The 26,263-nt window shown below is 42.0% G+C and overlaps 2 protein-coding genes across 6 annotated transcripts in view; one reads left to right on the top strand and one right to left on the bottom strand.

Annotated features, from left to right (window-relative positions):
• Nucleotides 1-736: 736 nt before the first annotated feature.
• lmo2 (LIM domain only 2 (rhombotin-like 1)) lies at nucleotides 737-3,410 on the bottom strand. The gene is made up of 3 exons (XM_046344230.1): nucleotides 2,746-3,410; nucleotides 1,906-2,121; nucleotides 737-1,641 (listed from the first exon to the last, which is right to left on the bottom strand). The coding sequence occupies exons 1-3, from the start codon at nucleotides 2,784-2,786 to the stop codon at nucleotides 1,419-1,421; spliced, it is 480 nt and encodes a 159-aa protein (XP_046200186.1). The 5' UTR covers nucleotides 2,787-3,410; the 3' UTR covers nucleotides 737-1,418.
• A 13,388-nt stretch (nucleotides 3,411-16,798) lies between these two features.
• LOC124032090 (caprin-1-like) overlaps nucleotides 16,799-26,263 on the top strand; it is a 41,711-nt gene continuing 32,246 nt past the window's right edge. For 4 of the 5 annotated variants that reach the window (XM_046344217.1, XM_046344209.1, XM_046344191.1 and 1 more), the window contains exons 1-2: nucleotides 16,799-16,955; nucleotides 21,838-22,011. In XM_046344217.1, the coding sequence (XP_046200173.1) occupies nucleotides 16,923-16,955; nucleotides 21,838-22,011 (207 nt within the window). In that variant the 5' untranslated portion in view covers nucleotides 16,799-16,922. Of the gene's footprint in view, nucleotides 16,956-20,823; nucleotides 20,996-21,837; nucleotides 22,012-26,263 lie in introns of those variants that run through there. The other variant, XM_046344201.1, reaches the window with a different exon arrangement.

Below are 26,263 nucleotides of genomic sequence, written 5' to 3'. Positions count from 1 at the left end.
AGACCTTTACTTTATGAATGTTTTACTTCAGAATGGACCAGACCTTTACTTTATGAATGTTTTACTTCAGAATGGACCAGACCTTTACTTTATGAATGTTTTACTCCGGACCAGACCAGAACTTTACTTTATGAATGTTTTACTTCAGAATGGACCAGACCTTTACTTTATGAATGTTTTACTTCAGAATGGACCAGACCTTTACTTTATGAATGTTTTACTTCAGAATGGACCAGACCTTTACTTTATGAATGTTTTACTTCAGAATGGACCAGACCTTTACTTTATGAATGTTTTACTCCGGACCAGACCAGAACTTTACTTTATGAATGTTTTACTTCAGAATGGACCAGACCTTTACTTTATGAATGTTTTACTTCAGAATGGACCAGACCTTTACTTTATGAATGTTTTACTTCAGAATGGACCAGACCTTTACTTTATGAATGTTTTACTTCAGAATGGACCAGACCTTTACTTTATGAATGTTTTACTCCGGACCAGACCTTTACTTTATGAATGTTTTACTTCAGAATGGACCAGACCTTTACTTTATGAATGTTTTACTTCAGAATGGACCAGACTTTTACTTTATGAATGTTTTACTCCGGACCAGACCTTTACTTTATGAATGTTTTACTTCAGAATGGACCAGACCTTTACTTTATGAATGTTTTACTCCGGAATGGAACAGACCTTTACTTTATGAATGTTTTACTCCGGAATGGACCAGACCTTTTTGGACATAACACTTTATATATATTCATAACAAATGTCATAATACATATTTCTCTAGAGGTGAAATAACAGTGTTGGACTACAACAAATTCCAGTGACATCGTTCATCATTTAGCTCAATGAGCAAATCTCTATTACACTGTATGATACAAGAAATATTGAGATTTCTGCAATGAGCACATAGATTATTGCGTTATTACATTTTCCTTTTTTTTGCATTGAAAGGGTGGAACCCAAAATAATGAACCAGTTCTCCATTTGGCTGGTGGATCGAGCCTTCATTCAGCCTAGAGGAACAGATCAATGGTGAAACAACCCTCTTCAAACATCTAACAGATTTCAGAGGTACAAGAGAAGCCTGTATGTGGCGACCTTTGTCCGAAAGTTTGCGATCTATTATCTTGCTGTACATCTGGAGATATTTTATCATGCTGTTGATCCCCAAATGGAGAGATCACGATCACAATCAAAACCATCTCATCGTTGTGTTCTACAATATTCTAGAGTTTTCTACACCATGTTTTTGAGGTGCTCTGGAGTGTTGTAGAATGTTCTACAGTGTTCTACGCCATGTTTTTGAGGTGTTCTAAAGTGTTGTAGAATGTTCTACAGTGTTCTACACCATGTTTTTGAGGTGCTCTGTGAGTGTTGTAGAATGTTGTAGAATGTTCATGAATCTGCTAAACCATGTTGTTGTTGAGTTTGGTCCACTCAAAGATGTCCTGCTCACACACAATGTCTGAGTTGATGAGCAAGTAACGGTCTCCGACACAGAAGTGTTTCTGGCAGGCCGCGCATTTAAAACACTCCAGGTGGTAGACCTTGTCCCTCACACGCATGGTCATCTCAAACGCTCTGATTCTCTTCTCACAGCTAGCACACAGCCCGTCCTGTCCAAACAGCCTGGGAGGGAAGGGAGATGAAGGTGTGTAACTTCCACGGGATAAGCATTAATAAAACATTATAAATAGTTTACATGCTATTGACTAATTCATATTTTGTCATATTTGTATGAATTCTGGAAACATTTAGAATAATTTATATGTAAGCGTCATATGGGCAGGATTTCAATTACTTATTGACTCTTGGGGGTGCCCAACAGCAAAATATCTAACTCTGTTTTTGGGGTGAGTGCATATGGTAAATGTCAACTGTAAAGTGTCTAACCTGAGGTAGTCTCTGCGACAGAGCTTACGTCCCAGTTTGTAGTAGAGTCTTCGTCCCACCTCTCCCAGTCTACAGCCACACAGGTCACAGCTCAGACAGTCCTCATGCCAGTACTTCTCTATGGCTTTCAGGAAGAACCTGTCCCCGATGCTCTGCTGGCAACCCCCACAGTTCAGGAGGGACGGGGCCATCTGTAACACCTCGTCCACCGGCTCCCTAGGGGGAACGACGACAAGAGACAGATGAGGACATGGAAGAATACAAGTCCATAATAAGAAGTGTGTGTGTGTGTGTGTGTGTGTGTGTGTGTGTGTGTGTGTGTGTGTGTGTGTGTGTGTGTGTGTGTGTGTGTGTGTGTGTGTGTGTGTGTGTGTGTGTGTGTGTGTGTGTGTGTGTGTGTGTGTTCTACCATGTAATATGCACATATTATTATTAGTTTAACCCACAGGATGGAGCCATTGACCTATATACCAGTGAGTGCAGCACATAATCCCCGTGTCCTGTTCATACAGCCAAAATATGGACTGACAAAAAGGGTCACGACATTCAGCAGCCTTCTAAATAGACTTATATGGTTCTTTATAATCATCCCTTTCCCATTTATTGGTGCTTCCTTTTTCAATTGGTTCTTTCATGATTTTGTATTTGAAATGGATTGAACTCTGAAGAGACTTTGGAAACTGCCACTGGTCTATTGCGTTTGCTTATTTCCAAGCAACTATTGTAATTTGCGTAATAAGACATTTTACAGCAGTATCAGGTCTACATTGAAGGTCCTTGAATCTATTATAGCCTATTATATTATATTTCAAGGAAACAGCCGACTGGTACGTCACTTACTCGTTAGCCTCCATCGTCTTCCTTTCAATTGCAGATGACATTGTCCCGGTATGTTTTATTTCTCAGGTTGATATCAATCAAGATGTTCCCGATTCTCTTCTCTATGATCAGCCTGGCAGGGCCACACCACGTCCACAGTTAAATCTTCAGAACACGCGTATAACCGTAAATGTCGAAGGGACACACACTGCACCTGCTCTGATATAATGTCGCCCTAGACGTCAGTTGCGCGCGGAATTTGCCTTCATTTTATATGACATAATTTCCACCAGCAGTCTATGTCCAACGAAGATCATCCTGACATGTGACGCATTTTCAATGATGGAGGCTATTCTGTATATTTCCTCAGGCAATTGAGAAACCGCGGTGAAATTCGGTGCAGCCTTCGTCTTTCATAAGTGCATTTTTTTAAACTCCATTGCGACTGTGTATATGTCTTCAGACCCTAGAATAATTAAAATCAGCAACGGTTGCTTGACTGAGTCTCCCCTTCCTCTTCAGTTCTTATTTATATTCCCTTCTTCTCCACACGCGCTCTGTCCTGAGAATGAACGTTACCGCGGTTCCGTTATTGAGCGGCTGCGTCGTGCTTTTAAATACCAGCTCAGGCCCCCTAGCTCGGTCTCTGGTTTCGTTTCACCCTTCCTGCTCACGACTACTTGACAATGGGGGGAAATCGCTCTTAAAGCGACAGATAGCCGGCCCAGAGCAGAGCTCGAGAGCTCAACTCCTTCATGCATGATTGAAGAAGTATGTCGTCACAGAACTTGGGGTCACGAAGTGTTGCCTCGAGTTCAAGTGGTGTCTATATGTCTAAATGGCAACACAAGTGAGATACATAAAAGCCTTTTAGCTTATTTGTGTGAAACATTCTCACTGCACCGTGTGGTAGTCTTATTAGTGCCTGTTTATTTATGGTTTGTTTCATTCCTAATAGGTCAATTACCCAACAGTCAAAATACAATTAGGAGCAAACATAACATAAATGCATTGCTCTGGGTACAGCAGCTCCTGGTGGAAACCCCCAGGTTGGATTATCATGAGCCTTGATGGGTCTATTGCCTTTTATTGAAAAGAATGTTGAAATGTGCCATGGTATGTGTTCTTTTGGACAGTGCCTTTTCTCAGCAGTTTTATGACATCACATTGGACGAGTAACATTTGCGTTATAGGAGCATTGGACTTGGTTAACATGCATATATATATCATTACAGTGAAAAGGGATCTACAACTCTCATGTCCAAAAAAAAAGGTTTATTTGACCAGCAGAAAGACTCCCTATCTCTCTCTGTATAATCTGTGTTCTTACACCCATCCTCAACCAACGTCCTCAGGGAGCCTTCCTCTTATCTGCTGCCAGGGTCCCAGGCTGGCTGTTAGAGGGAGAGAGGGAGGGAGACACACACAGCAGTTGGACTGAGCTGAGAGATAAAGCACCTTGCCTACTGCAACACCCGGTTTATACACACTTGTCAGGCATTAATAATCAATCATCATCAACCCCAATTTCCACTGTTACATTACTGCTGATGGTGGGTGGACCGAATACAGCCTGAGAGTGCCAGTCTGTTTGTGCCATCATGCCAACTCATTGTCACTCATTGTCATGCCACTCAAGCTGGCACTCAGGCTAGGCCGAGTGTACTCCTCCCCAGGCAGATGCTTGGTTAAATGTAGGTCGATCACAGCCTGTGGCTCGATTCTGGCTGTTAGGTTGTGTTGTGGGTTTTGTTGTGTAGGCCCAGTGGCCACACAGAGACAGAAGCAGAGCTGAGAAGGCCCCGGAGCACAGCTATGTCTAGTGGAGATCTAATGCAGAACAGCTTTGAGAGACAGAGAGATGACTATTCAGAGTTACATGATCACAGAACAGAACACAATTCACAGTTAATGAGTTCTAGAACACCAACCAAGACATTTGGTTCGACAGGAATCTTAATTAAGAGGCTAATGAATTCTAGAACACCAACCAAGACATTTGGTTAGACAGGAATCTTAAGAGGCTAATGAGTTCTAGAACACCAACCAAGACATTTGGTTAGACAGGAATCTTAAGAGGCTAATGAGTTCTAGAACACTAACCAAGACATTTTGTTCGACAGGAATCTTAATTAAGAGGCTAATGAGTTCTAGAACACCAACCAAGACATTTGGTTAGACAGGAATCTTAAGAGGCTAATGAGTTCTAGAACACCAACCAAGACATTTGGTTCGACAGGAATCTTAATTAAGAGGCTAATGAGTTCTAGAACACCAACCAAGACATTTGGTTAGACAGGAATCTTAAGAGGCTAATGAGTTCTAGAACACGAACCAAGACATTTGGTTAGATAGGAATCTTAAGAGGCTAATGAGTTCTAGAACACCAACCAAGACATTTGGTTAGACAGGAATCTTGGAACCTTTATTTGAAATAGGGTTTTATCTTATCTGATGACAGGTGATTTGGAGAAGAACTTATGATGTCTACGACAATAGACTGGAGTTACACCTTGACTATGTTTTTTTTCACTTTAAATTGTATGTCAAACAAAAATCATTGAGTTAAAAGTTTAACAAACCATACAACTCTACACACAGGACTACTTTTAACAATTTCCTCAGAAAAGTGTCCAAAAACTAATTTTGTGGAAGAACTGTGCAGATGCTAACTTTGGTAATGGAAATACGGTTAAATCTACCTCAGGTTTTTATGAGACTACATTATTTTTTTATACGGTTAAATATCTGCTCTGAATGAAGATTTATTTGAAACCCAAAACCCAAGTTGATGTGCTCCTATTAACTTTACATGTTGGTGCTCGTGGAGCCTTTGATGGAAAAGGGGAATAATGATGCCCTTATCCAGAGAAACCAACAACACAAGCTTCATCATATACAGTGGCACACAAAAAGGTGCTCTCTAGAACTTAAGAAGGTTCATCGGCTGTCCCCATAGGAGAACCTTTGTTGATCCAGGGAGAACCCTTTTGGTTCCAAGTAGAACCGTTTGAGTTCCACGTAGAACCCTTTCCACAGAAGGTTCTACATGGAACCCAAAATGGTTCTACCTGGAACAAAAACGGATTTTGACCTAGAACCAAAAAGTGTTCTCCTATGGGGACAGTTGATGAATACATTTAAAAAACCTTTGTCTAAGACTGTAGTCTAGTCTTCCAAGGGCTATAGCCCAAGTCTAAGTCTAAGTCTAAGCCTAAGCCTAAATCTAAGCCTAAGCCTAAGCCTAAATCTAAGTCTAAGCCTAAATCCAAAGACTTTGAGACAACGCAGTCAGCATATCCCCAACAGTTGGTGCTGCTGTGAAGATGAATCCAGTACTTAAAACCATTCACCATTTCCTGTGGATTTGACAGGAAATGGTGTGCTAAAGGTGTCAGCATGCTTCAGTTCGGCTGGTGCCTAGCGAACCGAACGAGTGTGCTCGCATACTCCCTTAAAAACCTTTGTTTGATAAACAAGAAAGTGGCAATAGTACTGCTTGTCCATTTTGAGGCGCCGTAGCCAGTATGCACTTCCTCAAAATAGTCTGAATTCATCTAAAATAACTCAAGAAATCTGTCATACATTTGTTTTTGCAGAGTAGATCTCAGTTGCGCAATTTTACATCACAGAAGAAGAGCTGTCTATCCTGGGAGGGGTCAGGCCCACTTTTACTACTGCTCTACTGCTTACTCTCAATCGCCCCACTGACTCCGCTGTCTGACTGCAGTTGGCTCAAACTGATAGGCGGCTGACGAGGCTGATAGAGCTCTGGAGAAAATTGAGATCTGTACATGAGGGCACGCAACAGGAAACAGAAAGTGAGCCTTTCTTACTGTGCAAGTCTAGATAGTCCCTAAATGTTTCAGTCCATTTTGGTGCTAAAAGTGGGAATCAGCAGTTGACACAGTAACAAAGTGCGTCCCCGTCACGGTTTCGGTAAAAGGCTGAGGGATGGCGCTGGAGAAATGTAACCACTCTCAAATTTAAAAACAGAGCTATAGATGCAAGGACTGACCATCCATGATATCATGTTTTGAGGTTATACCATAATTGTTAGCATTTACTTTGAGGCATTTTTTTAAGTGATATTCTTCAATAATCATTGGGTACATACTATCATTGATTTATATGTCCATAAATGGATGTCACAACTGCAGAATGCACCTTTAACGACCACAACCCTGGTTTGTTGTTCTGAGTTCAATAGTGGGAAGGAATCCATTAGTCCTCAAGGGTTTCCTTTGCTGCTTCTAAAACAAATGGTGTATGACATGACAACACGTTATATTACCATGGTAACGTGACAACATGTTACAATATACTGTAACTACATGGTAACATGTTATAATATACTGTAACTACATGGTAACATGTTACAATATACTGTAACTACATGACAACATGTTACAATATACTGTAACTACATGGTAACATGTTATAATATACTGTAACTACATGACAACAAGTTATAATATACTGTAACTACATGACAACACGTTATAATATACTGTAACTACATGGTAACGTGACAACACGTTATATTATACTGTAACAACATGGTAACATGTTACAATATACTGTAACTACATGGTAACATGTTATAATATACTGTAACTACATGATAACATGTTATAATATACTGTAACTACGTGACAACACGTTATAATATACTGTAACTACATGGTAACATGTTACAATATACTGTAACTACATGGTAACATGTTACAATATACTGTAACTACATGGTAACATGACAACAAGTTATAATATACTGTAACTACATGGTAACATGACAACAAGTTATAATATACTGTAACTACATGATAACATGACAACAAGTTATAATATACTGTAACTACATGGTAACATGTTACAATATACTGTAACTACATGGTAACATGACAACAAGTTATAATATACTGTAACTACATGGTAACATGACAACATGTTATAATATACTGTAACTCCATGGTTGTTACGCACGCCTCTATGAAGAGGGAACGCAACACCCCGCTACAACTAAACTCTCCGTGAAGTGATAAAGGTCTGGACTGTAGGTGCAAGTAAGGATGACAACAGGCCGAATGTGGTACCGTTTACAAGGACTTTATTCCTTCACACGGTAATATGGGGAAAAGGGGCTGGACGGAACTGTCAGGATTTGGCCAGGGTTGTTCCGGTTTTTGGTCACTAAATGGCCCCATTGTGTCTTTTGACCTTTTGTTTTCCCTTGATCCCCATTATTATTTGCACCTGTGCCTCGTTTCCCCTGATTGTATTTAAACCCTTTGTTTTACTCAGTTCTTGGCTCTGTGTTTGTATGTTAGCACCCAGCCCTAGTACTCTGTGAACTCTTGTTGATCCCGGTGGACTCTCTTGTGGAATTCTGTTTTTTGTTCTTGTTTGTTTGTTTTTGAGTATCTTTTGACACTTTTTGTGCTATACCTTCCACCTTGTGGATTTACCTTTTTGCCTTGGAGGATTACCTTTGTTCTTGTGGAATTCCTTTTGAGGTTGTGGAGTTACATGTTTTCCTGAAGAACTTCACTTTTTACTTCATTAAATACACTGTCTCAAGTACTGCTGTGTCTGCCTCATCTTCTGGGTTCTGCTGACTATTCGTGGCTCAGTTGGTTTAGTGACTGTTTCTCACTCCGGAGACCCGGGTTCGTAACCGGGTCCTGACAGAAACACAGAGCCAGAAATGAACCCAGAGGCAGCCAGTTCCCAGGACCTTGTTGCCATGCTGTCCCACCACCAGGAGACTGTCCAACGCCACGAAGCCGCCCTGGTTCAGCAAGAGGCCTTAATGGCTAGACATTCTCATCTTCTGTCGGAGATGCTGACTTCCATAAAGCAGATATCTGATCGACTTACCCCGGCAACAGTTCCCGTCCCAGTACCTCAGATTCACGTACCCATGGCAGTTAACCCTCTGGCTGAACCTCGTCTTCCACCTCCCCAACGGTTCTCAGGTGATCCAAGTGCTTGTAAAGGGTTTCTCACCCAATGTTCTCTATCCTTCGAGCTGCAACCCTCGTCGTTCCCCACCGACCGGTCTAAGATCGCATTTATCATCACCCTGCTGTCGGAAAAAGCCCTGGCCTGGGCTACTGCTGTGTGGGATGCCCATAGTTCCTGCTGTGCCAGCTACTCTGCCTTTGCTGAGGAATTCAAATGAGTGTTTCAAGGCCCAAGCAGTGGTCCTGACTCAGCCAAACAGCTCCTGACTCTCCACCAAGGTCGGCGCAGCGTGACGGACTATGCCATCCAGTTCCGCACGGTGGTGGCGTCGGACAGTCTCCTGGTGGTGGGACAGCAGGAACTATGGGCATCCCACACAGCAGTAGCCCAGTAGCCCAGTTATAATATACTATAACTACATGACAACATGTTATAATATACTGTAACTACATGATAACACGTTATAATATACTGTAACTACATGGTAACGTGACAACACGTTACAATATACTCTAACTACATGATAACATGTTATAATATACTGTAACTACATGATAACATGTTATAATATACTGTAACTACATGGTAACATGTTACAATATACTGTAACTACATAGTAACGTGACAACACGTTGTAATATACTGTAACTACATGGTAACGTGACAACACGTTACAATATACTGTAACTACATGTTAACATGTTATAATATACTGTAACTTTATTTATTTATTTTATTTCACCTTTATTTAACCAGGTAGGCAAGTTGAGAACAAGTTCTCATTTACAATTGCGACCTGGCCAAGATAAAGCAAAGCAGTTCGACAGATACAACGACACAGAGTTACACATGGAGTAAAACAAACATACAGTCAATAATACAAGTATAAACAAGTCTATATACAATGTGAGCAAATTAGGTGAGATAACGGAGGTAAAGGCAAAAAAGGCCATGGTGGCAAAGTAAATACAATATAGCAAGTAAAACACTGGAATGGTAGTTTTGCAATGGAAGAATGTGCAAAGTAGAAATAAAAATAATGGGGTGCAAAGGAGCAAAATAAATAAATAAATTAAATACAGTTGGGAAAGAGGTAGTTGTTTGGGCTAAATTATAGGTGGGCTATGTACAGGTGCAGTAATCTGTAAGATGCTCTGACAGTTGGTGCTTAAAGCTAGTGAGGGAGATAAGTGTTTCCAGTTTCAGAGATTTTTGTAGTTCGTTTCAGTCATTGGCAGCAGAGAACTGGAAGGAGAGGCGGCCAAAGAAAGAATTGGTTTTGGGGGTGACTAGAGAGATATACCTGCTGGAGCGTGTGCTACAGGTGGGAGATGCTATTGTGACCAGCGAGCTGAGATAAGGGGGGACTTTACCTAGCAGGGTCTTGTAGATGACATGGAGCCAGTGGGTTTGGCGACGAGTATGAAGCGAGGGCCAGCCAACGAGAGCGTACAAATCGCAATGGTGGGTAGTATATGGGGCTTTGGTGACAAAACGGATTGCACTGTGATAGACTGCATCCAATTTGTTGAGTAGGGTATTGGAGGCTATTTTGTAAATGACATCGCCAAAGTTGAGGATTGGTAGGATGGTCAGTTTTATAAGGGTATGTTTGGCAGCATGAGTGAAGGATGCTTTGTTGCGAAATAGGAAGCCAATTCTAGATTTAACTTTGGATTGGAGATGTTTGATATGGGTCTGGAAGGAGAGTTTACAGTCTAACCAGACACCTAAGTATTTGTAGTTGTCCACGTATTCTAAGTCAGAGCCGCCCAGAGTAGTGATGTTGGACAGGCGGGTAGGTGCGGGTAGCGATCGGTTGAAGAGCATGCATTTAGTTTTACTTGTATTTAAGAGCAATTGGAGGCCACGGAAGGAGAGTTGTATGGCATTGAATCTTGCCTGGAGGGTTGTTAACACAGTGTCCAAAGAAGGGCCGGAAGTATACAGAATGGTGTCGTCTGCGTAGAGGTGGATCAGGGACTCACTAGCAGCAAGAGCGACCTCATTGATGTATACAGAGAAGAGAGTCGGTCCAAGAATTGAACCCTGTGGCACCCCCATAGAGACTGCCAGAGGTCCGGACAGCAGACCCTCCGATTTGACACACTGAGCTCAAGTAGTTGGTGAACCAGGCGAGGCAATCATTTGAGAAACCAAGGCTGTCGAGTCTGCCGATGAGGATGTGGTGGTTGACAGAGTCGAAAGCCTTGGCCAGATCAATGAATACGGCTGCACAGTAATGTTTCTTATCGATGGCGGATAAGATATCGTTTAGGACCTTGAGCGTGGCTGAGGTGCACCCATGACCAGCTCTGAAACCAGATTGCATAGCAGAGAAGGTATGGTGAGATTCGAAATGGTCGGTAATCTGTTTGTTGACTTGGCTTTCAAAGACCTTAGAAAGGCATGGTAGGATAGATATAGGTCTGTAGCAGTTTGGGTCAAGAGTGTCCCCCCCTTTGAAGAGGGGGATGACCGCAGCTGCTTTCCAATCTTTGGGAATCTCAGACGACACGAAAGAGAGGTTGAACAGGCTAGTAATAGGGGTGGCAACAATTTTGGCAGATAATTTTAGAAAGAAAGGGTCCAGATTGTCTAGCCCAGCTGATTTGTAGGGGTCCAGATTTTTCAGCTCTTTCAGAACATCAGCTGAATGGATTTGGGAGAAGGAGAAATGGGGAAGGCTTGGGCGAGTTGCTGTTGGGGGTGCAGTGCTGTTGACCGGGGTAGGAGTAGCCAGGTGGAAAGCATGGCCAGCCGTAGAAAAATGCTTATTGAAATTCTCAATTATGGTGGATTTATCAGTGGTGACAGTGTTTCCTATCTTCAGTGCAGTGGGCAGCTGGGAGGAGGTGTTCTTATTCTCCATGGACTTTACAGTGTTCCAGAACTTTCTTGAGTTAGTGTTGCAGGAAGCAAATTTCTGCTTGAAAAAGATAGCCTTGGCTTTTCTAACTGCCTGTGTATAACGGTTTGTAGCTTCCCTGAACAGCTGCATATCACGGGGGCTGTTCGATGCTAATGCAGAACGCCATAGGATGTTTTTGTGTTGGTTAAGGGCAGTCAGGTCTGGGGAGAACCAAGGGCTATATCTGTTCCTGGTTCTAAATTTCTTGAATGGGGCATGTTTATTTAAGATGGTTAGGAAGGCATTTAAAAAAAATATCCAGGCATCCTCTACTGACGGGATGAGATCAATATCCTTCCAGGATACCCCGGCCAGGTCGATTAGAAAGGCCTGCTCGCTGAAGTGTTTCAGGGAGCGTTTTACAGTGATGAGTGGAGGTCGTTTGACCGCTGACCCATTACTGATGCAGGCAATGAGGCAGTGATCGCTGAGATCTTGGTTGAAGACAGCAGAGGTGTATTTTGAGGGGAAGTTGGTTAGGATGATATCTATGAGGCTGCCCGTGTTTAAGGCTTTGGGGGGGTACCTGGTAAGTTCATTGATAATTTGAGTGAGATTGAGGGCATCAAGTTTAGATTGTAGGATGGCTGGGGTGTTAAGCATTTTCCACTTTAGGTCGCCTAGCAGCACGAGCTCTGAAGATAGATGGGGGGGCAATCAGTTCACATATGGTGTCCAGAGCACAGCTGAGGGCAGAGGGTGGTCTATAGCAGGCGGCAACGGTGAGAGACTTGTTTTTAGAGAGGTGGATTTTTAAAATTAGAAGTTCAAATTGTTTGGGTACAGGCCTGGATAGTAGGACAGAACTCTGCAGGCTATCTTTGCAGTAGATTGCAACACCGACCCCTTTGGCAGTTCTATCTTGTCTGAAAATGTTGTAATTTGGAATTAAAATTTCAGAATTTTTGGTGGTCTTCCTAAGCCAGGATTCAGACACAGCTAGAACATCCGGGTTGGCAGAGTGTGCTAAAGCAGTGAATAGAACAAACTTAGGGAGGAGGCTTCTAATGTTAACATGCATGAAACCAAGGCTATTACGGTTACAGAAGTCATCAAAAGAGAGCGCCTGGGGAATAGGAGTGGAGCTAGGCATTGCAGGGCCTGGATTCACCTCTACATCGCCAGAGGAACATAGGAGGAGAAGAATAAGGGTACGGCTAAAAGCAATAAGAATTGGTCGTCTATAACGTCTGGAACAGAGAGTAAAAGGAGGTTTCTGGGGACGATAAAATAGCATCAAGGTATAATGTACAGACAAAGGTATGGTAGGATGTGAATACAGTGGAGGTAAACCTAGGTATTGAGTGATGAAGAGAGAGATATTGTCTCTAGAAACATAATTGAAACCAGGAGATGTCATCGCATGTGTGGGTGGTGGAACTAATAGGTTGGATAAGGTATAGTGAGCAGGACTAGAGGCTCTACAGTGAAATAAGCCAATAAACACTAACCAGAACAGCAATGGTCAAGACATATTGACATTAAGGAGAGGCATCCTTAGTCGAGTGATCAAAAGAGTCCAGTGAGTGGAGTGGTTGGTTTGGGGGTCACGGCGATTTAGACAGCTAGCCAGGACATCGGTAGCAAGCTAGCATAGGATGGAGGTCTGTTGTTAGCCACCTCTTGCGTTCCGTCAGTAGATTAGTGGGGTTCCGTGTGGTAGAGGGGATTAGTCCAAATCACACAACAACAAAAATAAAATAAAAACAATAGATATAGTTATAGAGGCCCAAGAAGAAACATAATAATAATAAAAATAAATAAATTGTCCGATTGTCTATTCTGAGAGCAGCCGGTAAGACAGCTAACAGTTAGCAGGCCGCAGATGGGCGTTCAGGTAACATCGCGACGGAGGAGCCATCCGGATCTCCTTCGGGTAGATAACGTCGGCAGTCCAGTTGTGAAGGCCTGGTGGGGCTCCATGTAGGCAGTAAAACGGGTCCGGATAGGTGACTGCAGCCCAGGAGTGATTGACGGAGCTGGCTAGCTCCGGAGTAATTGATGTTTGCTCCGGAATCGACGAGAGCAGATAGACACACGGATAGCAGCTGGCTAGCTGTGAGATCCGGGAATGAATGTCCAGAGAGCAGTTGAAATCCAAGGACATGGAGAGAAAAATTGGTCCGGTATGCTCCGTTTCTGGCGATAGATTTTCGAGCTAAAGGATAGCTGATGACCACAAACCGTGGTTAGCTGAATACTAACGATTTGCCAGTAAAGAAGCTAACTAGCTTCTGAACTAGCTTCTGATTAGCTTCTAGCTAGCTCCTGGATAGCTTCTGGTCAGTTTCTGGCTAGCTTCTTGGAGGATTGCAGATTTGAGGTAAATAATACTTATTTATAAATATAAATTGGTGAGGCGGGTTGCAGGAGACTGTTTTGAAGATGAGTTGATGGAAAATAAAAATAAAATGTATGTGAAAAAAAGTTGTAAATATATATATATATACAGGACACGACAAGACGAGGACAAAAGACGTCTGAACTGCTATGCCATCTCGGGTACACATCTTGTCATGTATAACTACAAGACAACATGTTATAATATACTGTAACTACATGACAACACATTATATTACCATGGTAACGTGACAACACGTTACAATATACTGTAACTAGATGTTAACATGTTATAATATACTGTAACTACATGATAACATGTTACAATATACTGTAACTACATGGTAACACGTTACAATATACTGTAACTATATGATAACATGTTACAATATACTGTAACTACATGACAACACGTTACAATATACTGTAAATACATGGTAACATGTTATAATATACTGTAACTACATGGTAACATGTTATAATATACTGTAACTACATGGTAACATGACAACAAGTTATAATATACTGTAACTACATGTTAACATGTTATAATATACTGTAACTACATGACAACACATTATATTACCATGGTAACGTGACAACACGTTACAATATACTGTAACTACATGGTAACACGTTATAATATACTGTAACTACATGACAACACATTATATTACCATGGTAATGTGACAACACGTTACAATATACTGTAACTACATGGTAACACGTTATAAAATACTGTAACTACATGGTAACACGTTATAATATACTGTAACTACATGGTAACATGTTATAATATACTGTAACTACATGATAACGTGTTATAATATACTGTAACTACATGGTAACGTGACAACACGTTACAATATACTGTAACTACATGGTAACATGTTATATTACCATGGTAACATGACAACACGTTACAATATACTGTAACTACATGGTAACATGTTATAATATACTGTAACTACATGATAACATGTTACAATATACTGTAACATGTTATAATATACTGTAACTACATGGTAACATGTTATACTATACTGTAACTACATGATAACATTTTACAATATACTGTAACTACGTGACAACACGTTACAATATACTGTAACTTCATGGTAAACACTGTAACTTGACAACATGTTATATTACCATGGTAACATGACAACATGTTACAATATACTGTAACTACATGGTAACATTTTATAATATACTGTAACTACATGATAACATGTTACAATATACTGTAACATGGTAACGTGACAACATGTTACAATATACTGTAACTACATGACAACACATTATAACATGGTAACATGACAACAAGTTATAATATACTGTAACTGCATGGTAACGTGACAACATGTTAATATACTGTAACTACATGTTAACATGTTATAATATACTGTAACTACATGATAACATGTTACAATATACTGTAACTACATGACAACATGACAACACGTTATAATATACTGTAACTACATGATAACATGACAACATGTTATAATATACTGTAACTACATGATAACACGTTATAATATACTGTAACTACATGGTAACATGTTATAATATACTGTAACTACGTGACAACACGTTATAATATACTGTAACTACATGGTAACATGTTTATATAACTACATGGTAACATGTTGTAATATACTGACGTGACAACACGTTATAATATACTGTAACTACATGGTAACATGTTACAATATACTGTAACTACATGGTAACATGTTATAATATACTGTAACTACATGATAACATGTTACAATATACTGTAACATGTTATAATATACTGTAACTACATGGTAACATGTTATACTATACTGTAACTACATGATAACATTTTACAATATACTGTAACTACGTGACAACACGTTACAATATACTGTAACTTCATGGTAACACGTTATAATATACTGTAACTACATGACAACATGTTATATTACCATGGTAACATGACAACATGTTACAATATACTGTAACTACATGGTAACATTTTATAATATACTGTAACTACATGATAACATGTTACAATATACTGTAACTGCATGGTAACGTGACAACATGTTACAATATACTGTAACTACATGACAACACATTATATTACCATGGTAACATGACAACAAGTTATAATATACTGTAACTGCATGGTAACGTGACAACATGTTACAATATACTGTAACTACATGTTAACATGTTATAATATACTGTAACTACATGATAACATGTTACAATATACTGTAACTACATGACAACATGACAACACGTTATAATATACTGTAACTACATGATAACATGACAACATGTTATAATATACTGTAACTACATGATAACACGTTATAATATACTGTAACTACATGGTAACATGTTATAATATACTGTAACTACGTGACAACACGTTATAATATACTGTAACTACATGGTAACATGTTACAATATACTGTAACTACATGGTAACATGTTATAATATACTGTAACTACATGATAACACGTTATAATATACTGTAACTACATGGTAACATGTTATAATATACTGTAACTACGTGACAACACGTTATAATATACTGTAACTACATGGTAACATGTTACAATATACTGTAACTACATGGTAACATGTTGTAATATACTGTAACTACGTGACAACACGTTATAATATACTGTAACTACATGGTAACATGTTACAATATACTGTAACTACATGGTAACATGTTATAATATACTGTAACTACATGGTAACGCAGAAACAGATCTGGCTACCAAGCTATCTGAACTTAAAGACAGTCAACCCTGTTGAATGGATATGATCTAGTATACAGGACTGTTATTCACCGGCCGAGGCTTTTGGTGTCTGACAGCAGAAAATGGGAAACAAACAGTTAATGATCTTTGCTAGATGAACTTTTGGGAAGTGGTGTCACTCATATCTGGCTTCCTGTTTTGTGCTGTTTGGCGTTGAGAGAGAGAGAGCATTATGGAGTTGAAGGCTGTTGGGTGGAATTTCAAGGCAAGTGGAAAATATAATGGGTTGGAGCTATTAAGCAAACAGTAAAACTATTGTCGTTGATACCACTTGTAACTCTCTGTAATCATATAGTGAACTATGGAGATTAGGTCAAGCTCATTGATCAGCACGAAAGTTGGGGATTTTAGTCGGTCACAACTAGCCTGGCACCAGATCTGATTGTGCTCTCTTCCCAACTCCTATGGTCACTGTGTTATAGGAGTTGGCAAGACAGCACAAACAGATCTGGGGCCAGGCTAGGTCACCACATGGACTACGTCCCACACAGAACCTTTTATTTAACCTTTAGGAACAAATTCTTATTTACAACGACGGCCTACCAAAAGGCAAAAGGACTCATCGGGGTTACTTTGGCAGCTGGGGTGAAAGAGGAACGATTACAATAGAGGAAACCAAGACAAGATGTAACTTTAGCCTGCAGCTTGGATATGTGCTGAGAAAAGGACAGTGTACCGTCTAGCCTTACTCCCAAGTACTTGTATGATGTGACTACCTCAAGCTCTAAACCCTCAGAGGTAGTAATCACACCTGTGGGGAGAGGGGCATGCTTCTTACCAAACCACATGACCTTTGTTTTGGAGGTGTTCAGAACAAGGTTAAGGGTAGAGAAAGCTAGTTGGACACATGTAGACTCCTTGTTTTCTTCTATTTAAAGCATACATCAACTGGTAAGACACCGTGGTCATCCATCACAGACTGTCCACACACACACACACACACACACACACACACACACACACACACACACACACACACACACACACACACACACACACACACACACACACACACACACACACACACACACACACACACACACACACACACACACACACACACACACACACACACACACACACACACACACACACACACACACACACACACACACACACACACACACACACACACACACACACACACACACACACACACGCAGGCCTATTTCCTGTAACTAGAGAGAGAGAGTGCTCTGGACACTGTGGTGAAACTGCAAACTCTGGAGCAGCAATAGCCAGGCTACAGCTTCCTGTCTATAATATGAAGCAAATCCAGTATTGTTTTATTATTGTTAAAGTTTAGTTCACTTCTCTTAGATGAAAATCCATCGGATTCATTCTGCCTTATTACACCGTTGCCGTGGTGAACTTTGAGAAAATAGCCTGGAGAGAATCGAGTTGATGGTTTGACAAACTCCTGCTGATAAGGGCAGAGGTCAGAGGTCAGAGCTTTAGTCAGGGTTGTGTTAATTATGCATAGAACGGAAGAAAGCATCCTGGAACAGGAGGGGACTACCTGGACTTGTCCAATAAGACATTGTATTTCTTGCTTATTGAACATTAAGCAATAAATACAGTAGTTTAGAAAATTTGAAGACAAACAGTACAGCCCTGCTGTCTAACTGGAACAGAGCAGGTTACCATGGAGAGGAAATGAGTCACTGGTTGAAAGGGAGCTTCGCTTCCCTTAGGGAACCTCCCATAATCAGTATTATCACTAAAAAAAACAGCCTTTCAATGGGCCAGTGCAATCAAAGAGCAGCGCGGCCATGTTAACTGCTTCCTGAATAAGCCAAACAAAACCTCATGAAGGCTGATTCCACATTCTTATGGACTCTGGTTAGTTTGTCCTGTTGGAGAGTTTGATGTTAAATACAGGCTCTGACTTGAAGACACAACATCCGAATGTATTTCAGAGGGACGTTCATTTTCATGGGAATAGAGAACACCCCATAGACATTGAGATAGTTTTATCTCCATTTTGTTTTTTCAAATGGAGGAGAATTGTTTGTGTAGTTAACTGTCATGTTTCCAAATTGTGGAAATGCCAATAATTATGTATGTTATGGTTGGGTTCTGCTGCCAATGACTGGAACGAATGGCAAAAATCGCTGAAGCTGGAGACTTATATTTCCCTCACTAACTGTAAACATCAGCTATCTGAGCAGCCAACCGATCGCTGCAGCTGTACATAGCCCATCTGTAAATAGCCCACCCAATCTACCTACCTCATCCCCATATTGTTTTTATTTTCTTTCCTGCTCTTTTGCACACCAGTTTCACAACTTGCACATCACCATCTGCTCATCTATCACTCCAGTGTTCATTTGCTAAATTGTAATGACTTCGCTACTATGGCCTATTTATTGCCTTACCACCTCATGCCATTTGCACTCACTGTATATAGACTTTCATTTTTTTCTATTGTGTTATTGACTGTACTCTTGTTTATTCCATGTAACTCTCTGTTGTTGTTTGTGTCGCACTGCTTTGCTTTATCTTGGCCAGGTCACAGTTGTAAATGAGAACTTGTTCTCAACTGGCCTACCTGGTTAAATAAAGGTGTTCTCAACTAGCTTACCTGGTTAAATAAAGGTGTTCTCAACTAGCCTACCTGGTTAAATAAAGGTGTTCTCAACTGGCCTACCTGGTTAAATAAAGGTGTTCTCAACTAGCTTACCTGGTTAGATAAAGGTGTTCTCAACTAGCTTACCTGGTTAAATAAAGGTGAAATAAAAAATAAATAAATTGTAAATTGTAAATTCATCCACACCTTTGAATCAACAAACCAATAGAAGACAAACTGGATAATCCAAGTAGGACTTGTGACCAAATAAACTTGATATCACTTTTAGTAACTGGTGTATGGCCATTATTTTAATTGTATTTAACTATGCAGTAGTAATAGCAGTAGTAGTATACACATAAGGTTCAGGAACTCCACAATACTTTTGAGCTAATATTCTATAATAGGTGCAGGAACTCAAAAGAGTAGAACATTTGATGTGCCGGTCCTCAGTTCCGGTGAGCCAAGGTGCAAAATTTAAAAGCTAAAACAGGTCAGGAATCTTGGTCACCAATCTGACAGGCATAGGTCTACGGTATACAGTACAGTTACTTTCCACTGCAAGTGTTGGGGAAGCTACTACTGAAAATATAGTACCAAACTACCAATTACTTCACATTGGAATAAGTTAACATTAATAAAAAATATTGTTTACTAAACTAAAGTTACTTTGATAAAGTAGTTTACTAAATACAAAGTACTTTGTGAAAAAGTATCGTATCTCAATCTGAAGTCAGATGTTAACAGAATGTGTAATTTAGCCTATTAAAAACTAAGTTTCAAGTGAGAATTAGGCAAGTCTGATGCTGAAAAAGGAAAGGAAATTCTTGCCTAGTTTTGTCATATTTTCTCTTCTTTTTTGCAATAAATGTAGTGTGTAGTTCCAGTAGTTAGCCAGTAATTAGCCACTACATGGCAAAAAAAAGAGTAAATAACTACTGAAACACTACCAACATGTTTATTTAGTTTGTTCAACTACTACCAAGCTACTGCGAAAAGTCAATTAAAAGACTCGTTGAACTATATGTTGTTCAGGACTCCCAACACTGTCCATGGCTCATTATTGCCCTCTGCTGATCTACAGTAGATACATGGATCTCATCACCAAACATCTTAACACTCAAAACTGTCGACTCAACAATGTCACAATGTCATGTAGCTAGCAATAGGCTACATTAATCTGAAAAAACTTCAATTTAAATCACTGCACTGATTACAGACACTGTAGCAGCATTGTACAGTGCAAGAGCGCACACCCCACTAAGCTTGAACAAATCAATACAAGTTATTTTGGCGATTTTTTGTGGGGCGAAGATTTGCTATATGCACATTTTTTGGGGGCCGTATTAGAAAACTTACTCTCTGTTATGTACATTTGAATATTTAATCAACATCGCAAAAACAGGCTTTCACAAGCTGTCTCTATATTGTGTTTTTATGATTTGTTTCAGTCTGGCATATCGTTGGACAGCCGGAAAGGGGTCCTTCTTCTTTATAAAGCGTTCCTTCACTAATCACACTGTCTCAGTTGTCGGTGAGGCCGGCTGGGCGGATCCTCACTTTTCAAAGAGAAAATAAAGCAACACAATAAAAATAATAATATATATATATTTTTTAAACAACCTTTGCTATTGCATTTCTCTCGTGAATAAGCTTTCCCCCAGTGGAACATAAAGGTAAGGGGATATAAAGCTAGCCAAATGAACCTATGAGACAAGGAAAGCAATAGCTTATTCTAGCTAATGATATGCTAACTTTAGCTAGCTGAGTTTATGGGCCAGTGTGGCTGTAATCACAGCTAAAGTTCCTTGTTAAAAGCGATGATTTATAGCTAGCTAATGAGCCACAATTACTACATCGTCTAGTTATTAACTAGCTAACGTTACATCTACATTGAATTTTCTCCTTTGATCATAAGTGTGATATTATTATTTTTTAGCCTTAGATTTAGCTAATGTCAGTTAGCAGGTAGCTAACGGGCCAGATAGACGATAAGGCTCTTTGGTACACGGGCTTTATGCGACGATCGGCTCATTTTAAAGTTAGCTTAGCAAGCTTATCATCTCGGTGACTTTGAGCTGGACGTGTTAGCGAGCTAGGTCAACTAATATTCTTGAAATTGGTTAACAAGTTAATTAGTTATTATTATTTTAAATGGTCCGGCGGAGCTGGTTGGCAACACTTGGATCCGATCAAGTGGATCGTGTATGTAACTTAACTACTTGTTGAATTTCGATGTTATATTCCACCATGACGCTCATTGTGCACCAATCCAACGCTGCATTAAAACAGTCACTTATTCCTCCCTCCTGGGCATGTGAAATGGCCACGATTTGGCTACACCAAGTAGTTATTTTGTTAGGTGAGTGGGTGGTTTCCTGGACACAGATTTTAAGTCCAGACCTAGACTAAAAAGCAAACTTGAGTGTCTGGGAAAACTATCAAAATCCATCTATTTGTTACTCGTCTCCACCTCTATAACTGATTTATTGATGTGGCTTTCGCTTTGTCTATTCAGATGCCCTCAGCAATGAATGGTAACAGGACAGTGCAGTCGGCCAGCCCAGATGTGGGGTCTGCTCCTGGACAGATCACCTTGGGCGGAGGACAGTCCTCTGGGGCCCAGACCGAGGCAATGAAGCAAGTCCTGGGCGTCGTCGACAAGAAAGTCCGGAACATGGAGAAGAAAAAGGCAAGTCTCCTTTTCTTTTTGGGGAATGAAACTTCCACAATTGTGATGAGGGTGAAAAGTGCCTCTGCCTTTTGATACCTCCATTTTTTTTTTTTTTTTTTTTAGCTAGCTAGGCAAGTCCGTTACGAACAAATTCTTATTTACAATGGGCAACCTACCGGGGAACAGTGGGTTAACTGCCTTGTTCAGGGGCAGAAAGACATATTTTCACCTTGTCAGCTCGGGGATTCGATCTAGCAACCTTTAGGTTACTGACCCAACTCTCTAACCACTAGGCTACCTCCTGCCATTGAGCAACACACAGATGCGCGCGTGGCCGTGGGCACAGATGCGCGCGTGGCCGTGGGCACAGATGCGCGCGTGGCCGTGGGCACAGATGCGCGCGTGGCCGTGGGCACAGATGCGCGCGTGGCCGTGGGCACAGATGCGCGCGTGGCCGTGGGCACAGATGCGCGCGTGGGCACAGATGCGCGCGTGGGCACAGATGCGCGCGTGGGCACAGATGCGCGCGTGGGCACAGATGCGCGCGTGGGCACAGATGCGCGCGTGGGCAGATGCGCGCGTGGGCACAGATGCGCGCGTGGGCACAGATGCGCGCGTGGGCACAGATGCGCGCGTGGGCACAGATGCGCGCGTGGGCACAGATGCGCGCGTGGGCACAGATGCGCGCGTGGGCACAGATGCGCGCGTGGGCACAGATGCGCGCGTGGGCACAGATGCGCGCGTGGGCACAGATGCGCGCGTGGGCACAGATGCGCGCGTGGGCACAGATGCGCGCGTGGGCACAGATGCGCGCGTGGGCACAGATGCGCGCGTGGGCACAGATGCGCGCGTGGGCACAGATGCGCGCGTGGGCACAGATGCGCGCGTGGGCACAGATGCGCGCGTGGGCACAGATGCGCGCGTGGGCACAGATGCGCGCGTGGGCACAGATGCGCGCGTGGGCACAGATGCGCGCGTGGGCACAGATGCGCGCGTGGGCACAGATGCGCGCGTGGGCACAGATGCGCGCGTGGGCACAGATGCGCGCGTGGGCACAGATGCGCGCGTGGGCACAGATGCGCGCGTGGGCACAGATGCGCGCGTGGGCACAGATGCGCGCGTGGGCACAGATGCGCGGCAGTTTGCTGGACAACTAAAGAAAGTTGAGAATATGAAATACTGGTTTCAATGGCATATGAGGAAGTGTTTTAAAAAATATATATATAAATAAAATAATTCACTTAACATTCCTATGGTCGGACCAAGACAAGCCTCAATGATAAAGAAATGTCCAGGTTTTAAGCAATTTACGTTTATGGTTTATATTCGTTTTCAAAATGTTGACTGCCTCTGCTCAGTTTGCAGTGTGCAACAGACACTGACCCTTCTCTCCCTATACGAATAATTTAGTACCTTCAGTAAGTCCACAGACTCAAGTCTTTAGTTGTTTAATATTAGTCATGATCCTACATTATATTTGTCGAACATGACCGGCGTTTTGTGTGACAAGTCACTTTAAAAAATAAATAAATTTGGATACATTTTCGGGTGCCTCCATGACAGGCTGTACCCAGTAGGCTATCAGCTACACTTTGAATAGGGGGGGGGGGGGGGGGGTCATTGGATATTTTGGATGGTGCCCTGGCAGAGATGATGGCTTTGGTGCCCTGGCAGAGATGATGGCTTTGGTGCCCTGGCAGAGATGATGGCTTTGGTGCCCTGGCAGAGATGATGGCTTTGGTGCCCTGGCAGAGATGATGGCTTTGGTGCCCTGGCAGAGATGATGGCTTTGGTGCCCTGGCAGAGATGATGGCTTTGGTGCCCTGGCAGAGATGATGGCTTTGGTGCCCTGGCAGAGATGATGGCTTTGGTGCCCTGGCAGAGATGATGGCTTTGGTGCCCTGGCAGAGATGATGGCTTTGGTGCCCTGGCAGAGATGATGGCTTTGGTGCCCTGGCAGAGATGATGGCTTTGGTGCCCTGGCAGAGATGATGGCTTTGGTGCCCTGGCAGAGATGATGGCTTTGGTGCCCTGGCAGAGATGATGGCTTTGGTGCCCTGGCAGAGATGATGGCTTTGGTGCCCTGGCAGAGATGATGGCTTTGGTGCCCTGGCAGAGATGATGGCTTTGGTGCCCTGGCAGAGATGATGGCTTTGGTGCCCTGGCAGAGATGATGGCTTTGGTGCCCTGGCAGAGATGATGGCTTTGGTGCCCTGGCAGAGATGATGGCTTTGGTGCCCTGGCAGAGATGATGGCTTTGGTGCCCTGGCAGAGATGATGGCTTTGGTGCCCTGGCAGAGATGATGGCTTTGGTGCCCTGGCAGAGATGATGGCTTTGGTGCCCTGGCAGAGATGATGGCTTTGGTGCCCTGGCAGAGATGATGGCTTTGGTGCCCTGGCAGAGATGATGGCTTTGGTGCCCTGGCAGAGATGATGGCTTTGGTGCCCTGGCAGACTGGGCACCTCTTGAAAGCCAAATGGTCTTGCCCCTAAAACCACAAAATTCCAGGCCTGCGGGAGTATCTATTGAGACAAATTCAGCTAGGTCCCTTCTCGTTTGGTTCCTAGTGATACACCCCTGCTCTTGGGCTGATCCGGGCAATGCTTCCAGCGTCTTGTGTGTCGGGACTTATTGAATTTTAAAAAAAGACTGCAAACAGACACATTTTCTGTTTTGATGGACAACAGTTACGACTTGCATGGTTTTTCTATTGACGCATATGCTACTGCACGGGTTCAGTGCCAACATCATTGTGCTGATCATCAATCAATCAAATTTTATTTATATAGCCCTTCGTACATCAGCTGATATCTCAAAGTGCTGTACAGAAACCCAGCCTAAAACCGCAAACAGCAAGCAATGCAGGTGTAGAAGCACGGTGGCTAGGAAAAACTCCCTAGAAAGGCCAAAACCTAGAAAGAAACCTAGAGAGGAACCTAGAGAGGAACCAGGCTATGTGGGGTGGCCAGTCCTCTTCTGGCTGTGCCGGGTGGAGATTGACAGCAGTTTCCTCTCTGACAAAATCAATCAATGCAAATTGCATTATCCAATTCCTTCCAACTGTGTTTTTTGTAGGGGAGGAGGAAGGTGCTCTAAAATAGACACAGCTGTCCTAGTAAGTCATCATTTCTGCAGACACAGCGTCTTGCTTTCTGGGTCTCACTGCTTAGTTGCAACATCATCACATCGTCTTCGCCGACATTTCACAGTTGCACGATGAAAGTGCATTCCCTGGCCAGCTAGCTCAGGGGGTTTTCAAACTCTTCTTGCCAAGGGATCCCCCCGCCCAGGCAAACTGACGACCCAGGAATCCCCATCATATGTTAGAAGTAATCAACATTTAAAAATAAAAATGAATTGATATGTGAGGCAGTTTTATTTTGACCTGGAAGAGGAAGTGTAAACTCTATCAGTCTATTAGCTAGAAGGATATCTTGGCGGTGAAGATTTTTTTTAAAGTTGAGACAAACAGTTTTTCCAAATTACTTTTTATATAAATATTTTTTTTTTTAAATTAGCTCCAATTACTGTAATGTCCTCCATTTTGAAGGAGGAGATTTTGCCAATGAAGCCACTTATGCACTTCCCCCAGAGTCAGATGAACAGGAACAACTACCATGCTAGCAGTTCCTGTAGACTTCCAGTCATTGTGTTAACGCTAGTTAGCATTGGCTTGTGAAACTACCTCTAACTTCCTTTTTTACACATATAACATTTTTATCCACGATGGTATTCTGTTGCCGCTAGCAATATTCAAATAATTTCACAAAACTATCCCAAAAATCCCAGAAAATACTAATTGCGTAGGCCCTGCAGTGCCTGTAGTAGGCTGTGGACCCTCATTTGAGAACCCCTGCTCTAGCTAGCTACTGTAGCAAGCTAGTTAGCAAGCACATTAGGCAGATGCCGACAATTCATTATGAAGCATTATTTTGTATGTGTAGAATCATACAAACGTTTAGCGTCGTATTTAATTTGGCTAATTTGTCAAGCACGCGGAAAGCGGCTACGTTAGCTAACAGCCTTAATAACATGACGAATGTTTGCGGGCAAACTTGTTGGTTGGCGTTGATGTCTTGGCGACGTTGTTACATGATAATGATCATTCTCCGAATTACCGGTCTAGTTAAAATCAACTTCTCACTTTTAGCTAGGCTTTGTGTTGTCACAAAGTAGCTCGCTAGGCGAGCTCAAGCGTGCCGTTTTCGGCCACCGCATTAGTTCAAAATACACATTTGGGAGATGAAAGTCCGTTATTTTTAAGATGGC

The sequence above is a fragment of the Oncorhynchus gorbuscha genome, linkage group LG01, assembly GCF_021184085.1.
Source record: "Oncorhynchus gorbuscha isolate QuinsamMale2020 ecotype Even-year linkage group LG01, OgorEven_v1.0, whole genome shotgun sequence".
NCBI lineage: Eukaryota > Metazoa > Chordata > Actinopteri > Salmoniformes > Salmonidae > Oncorhynchus > Oncorhynchus gorbuscha.
This window is presented reverse-complemented; position numbering and strand designations above follow the sequence as displayed.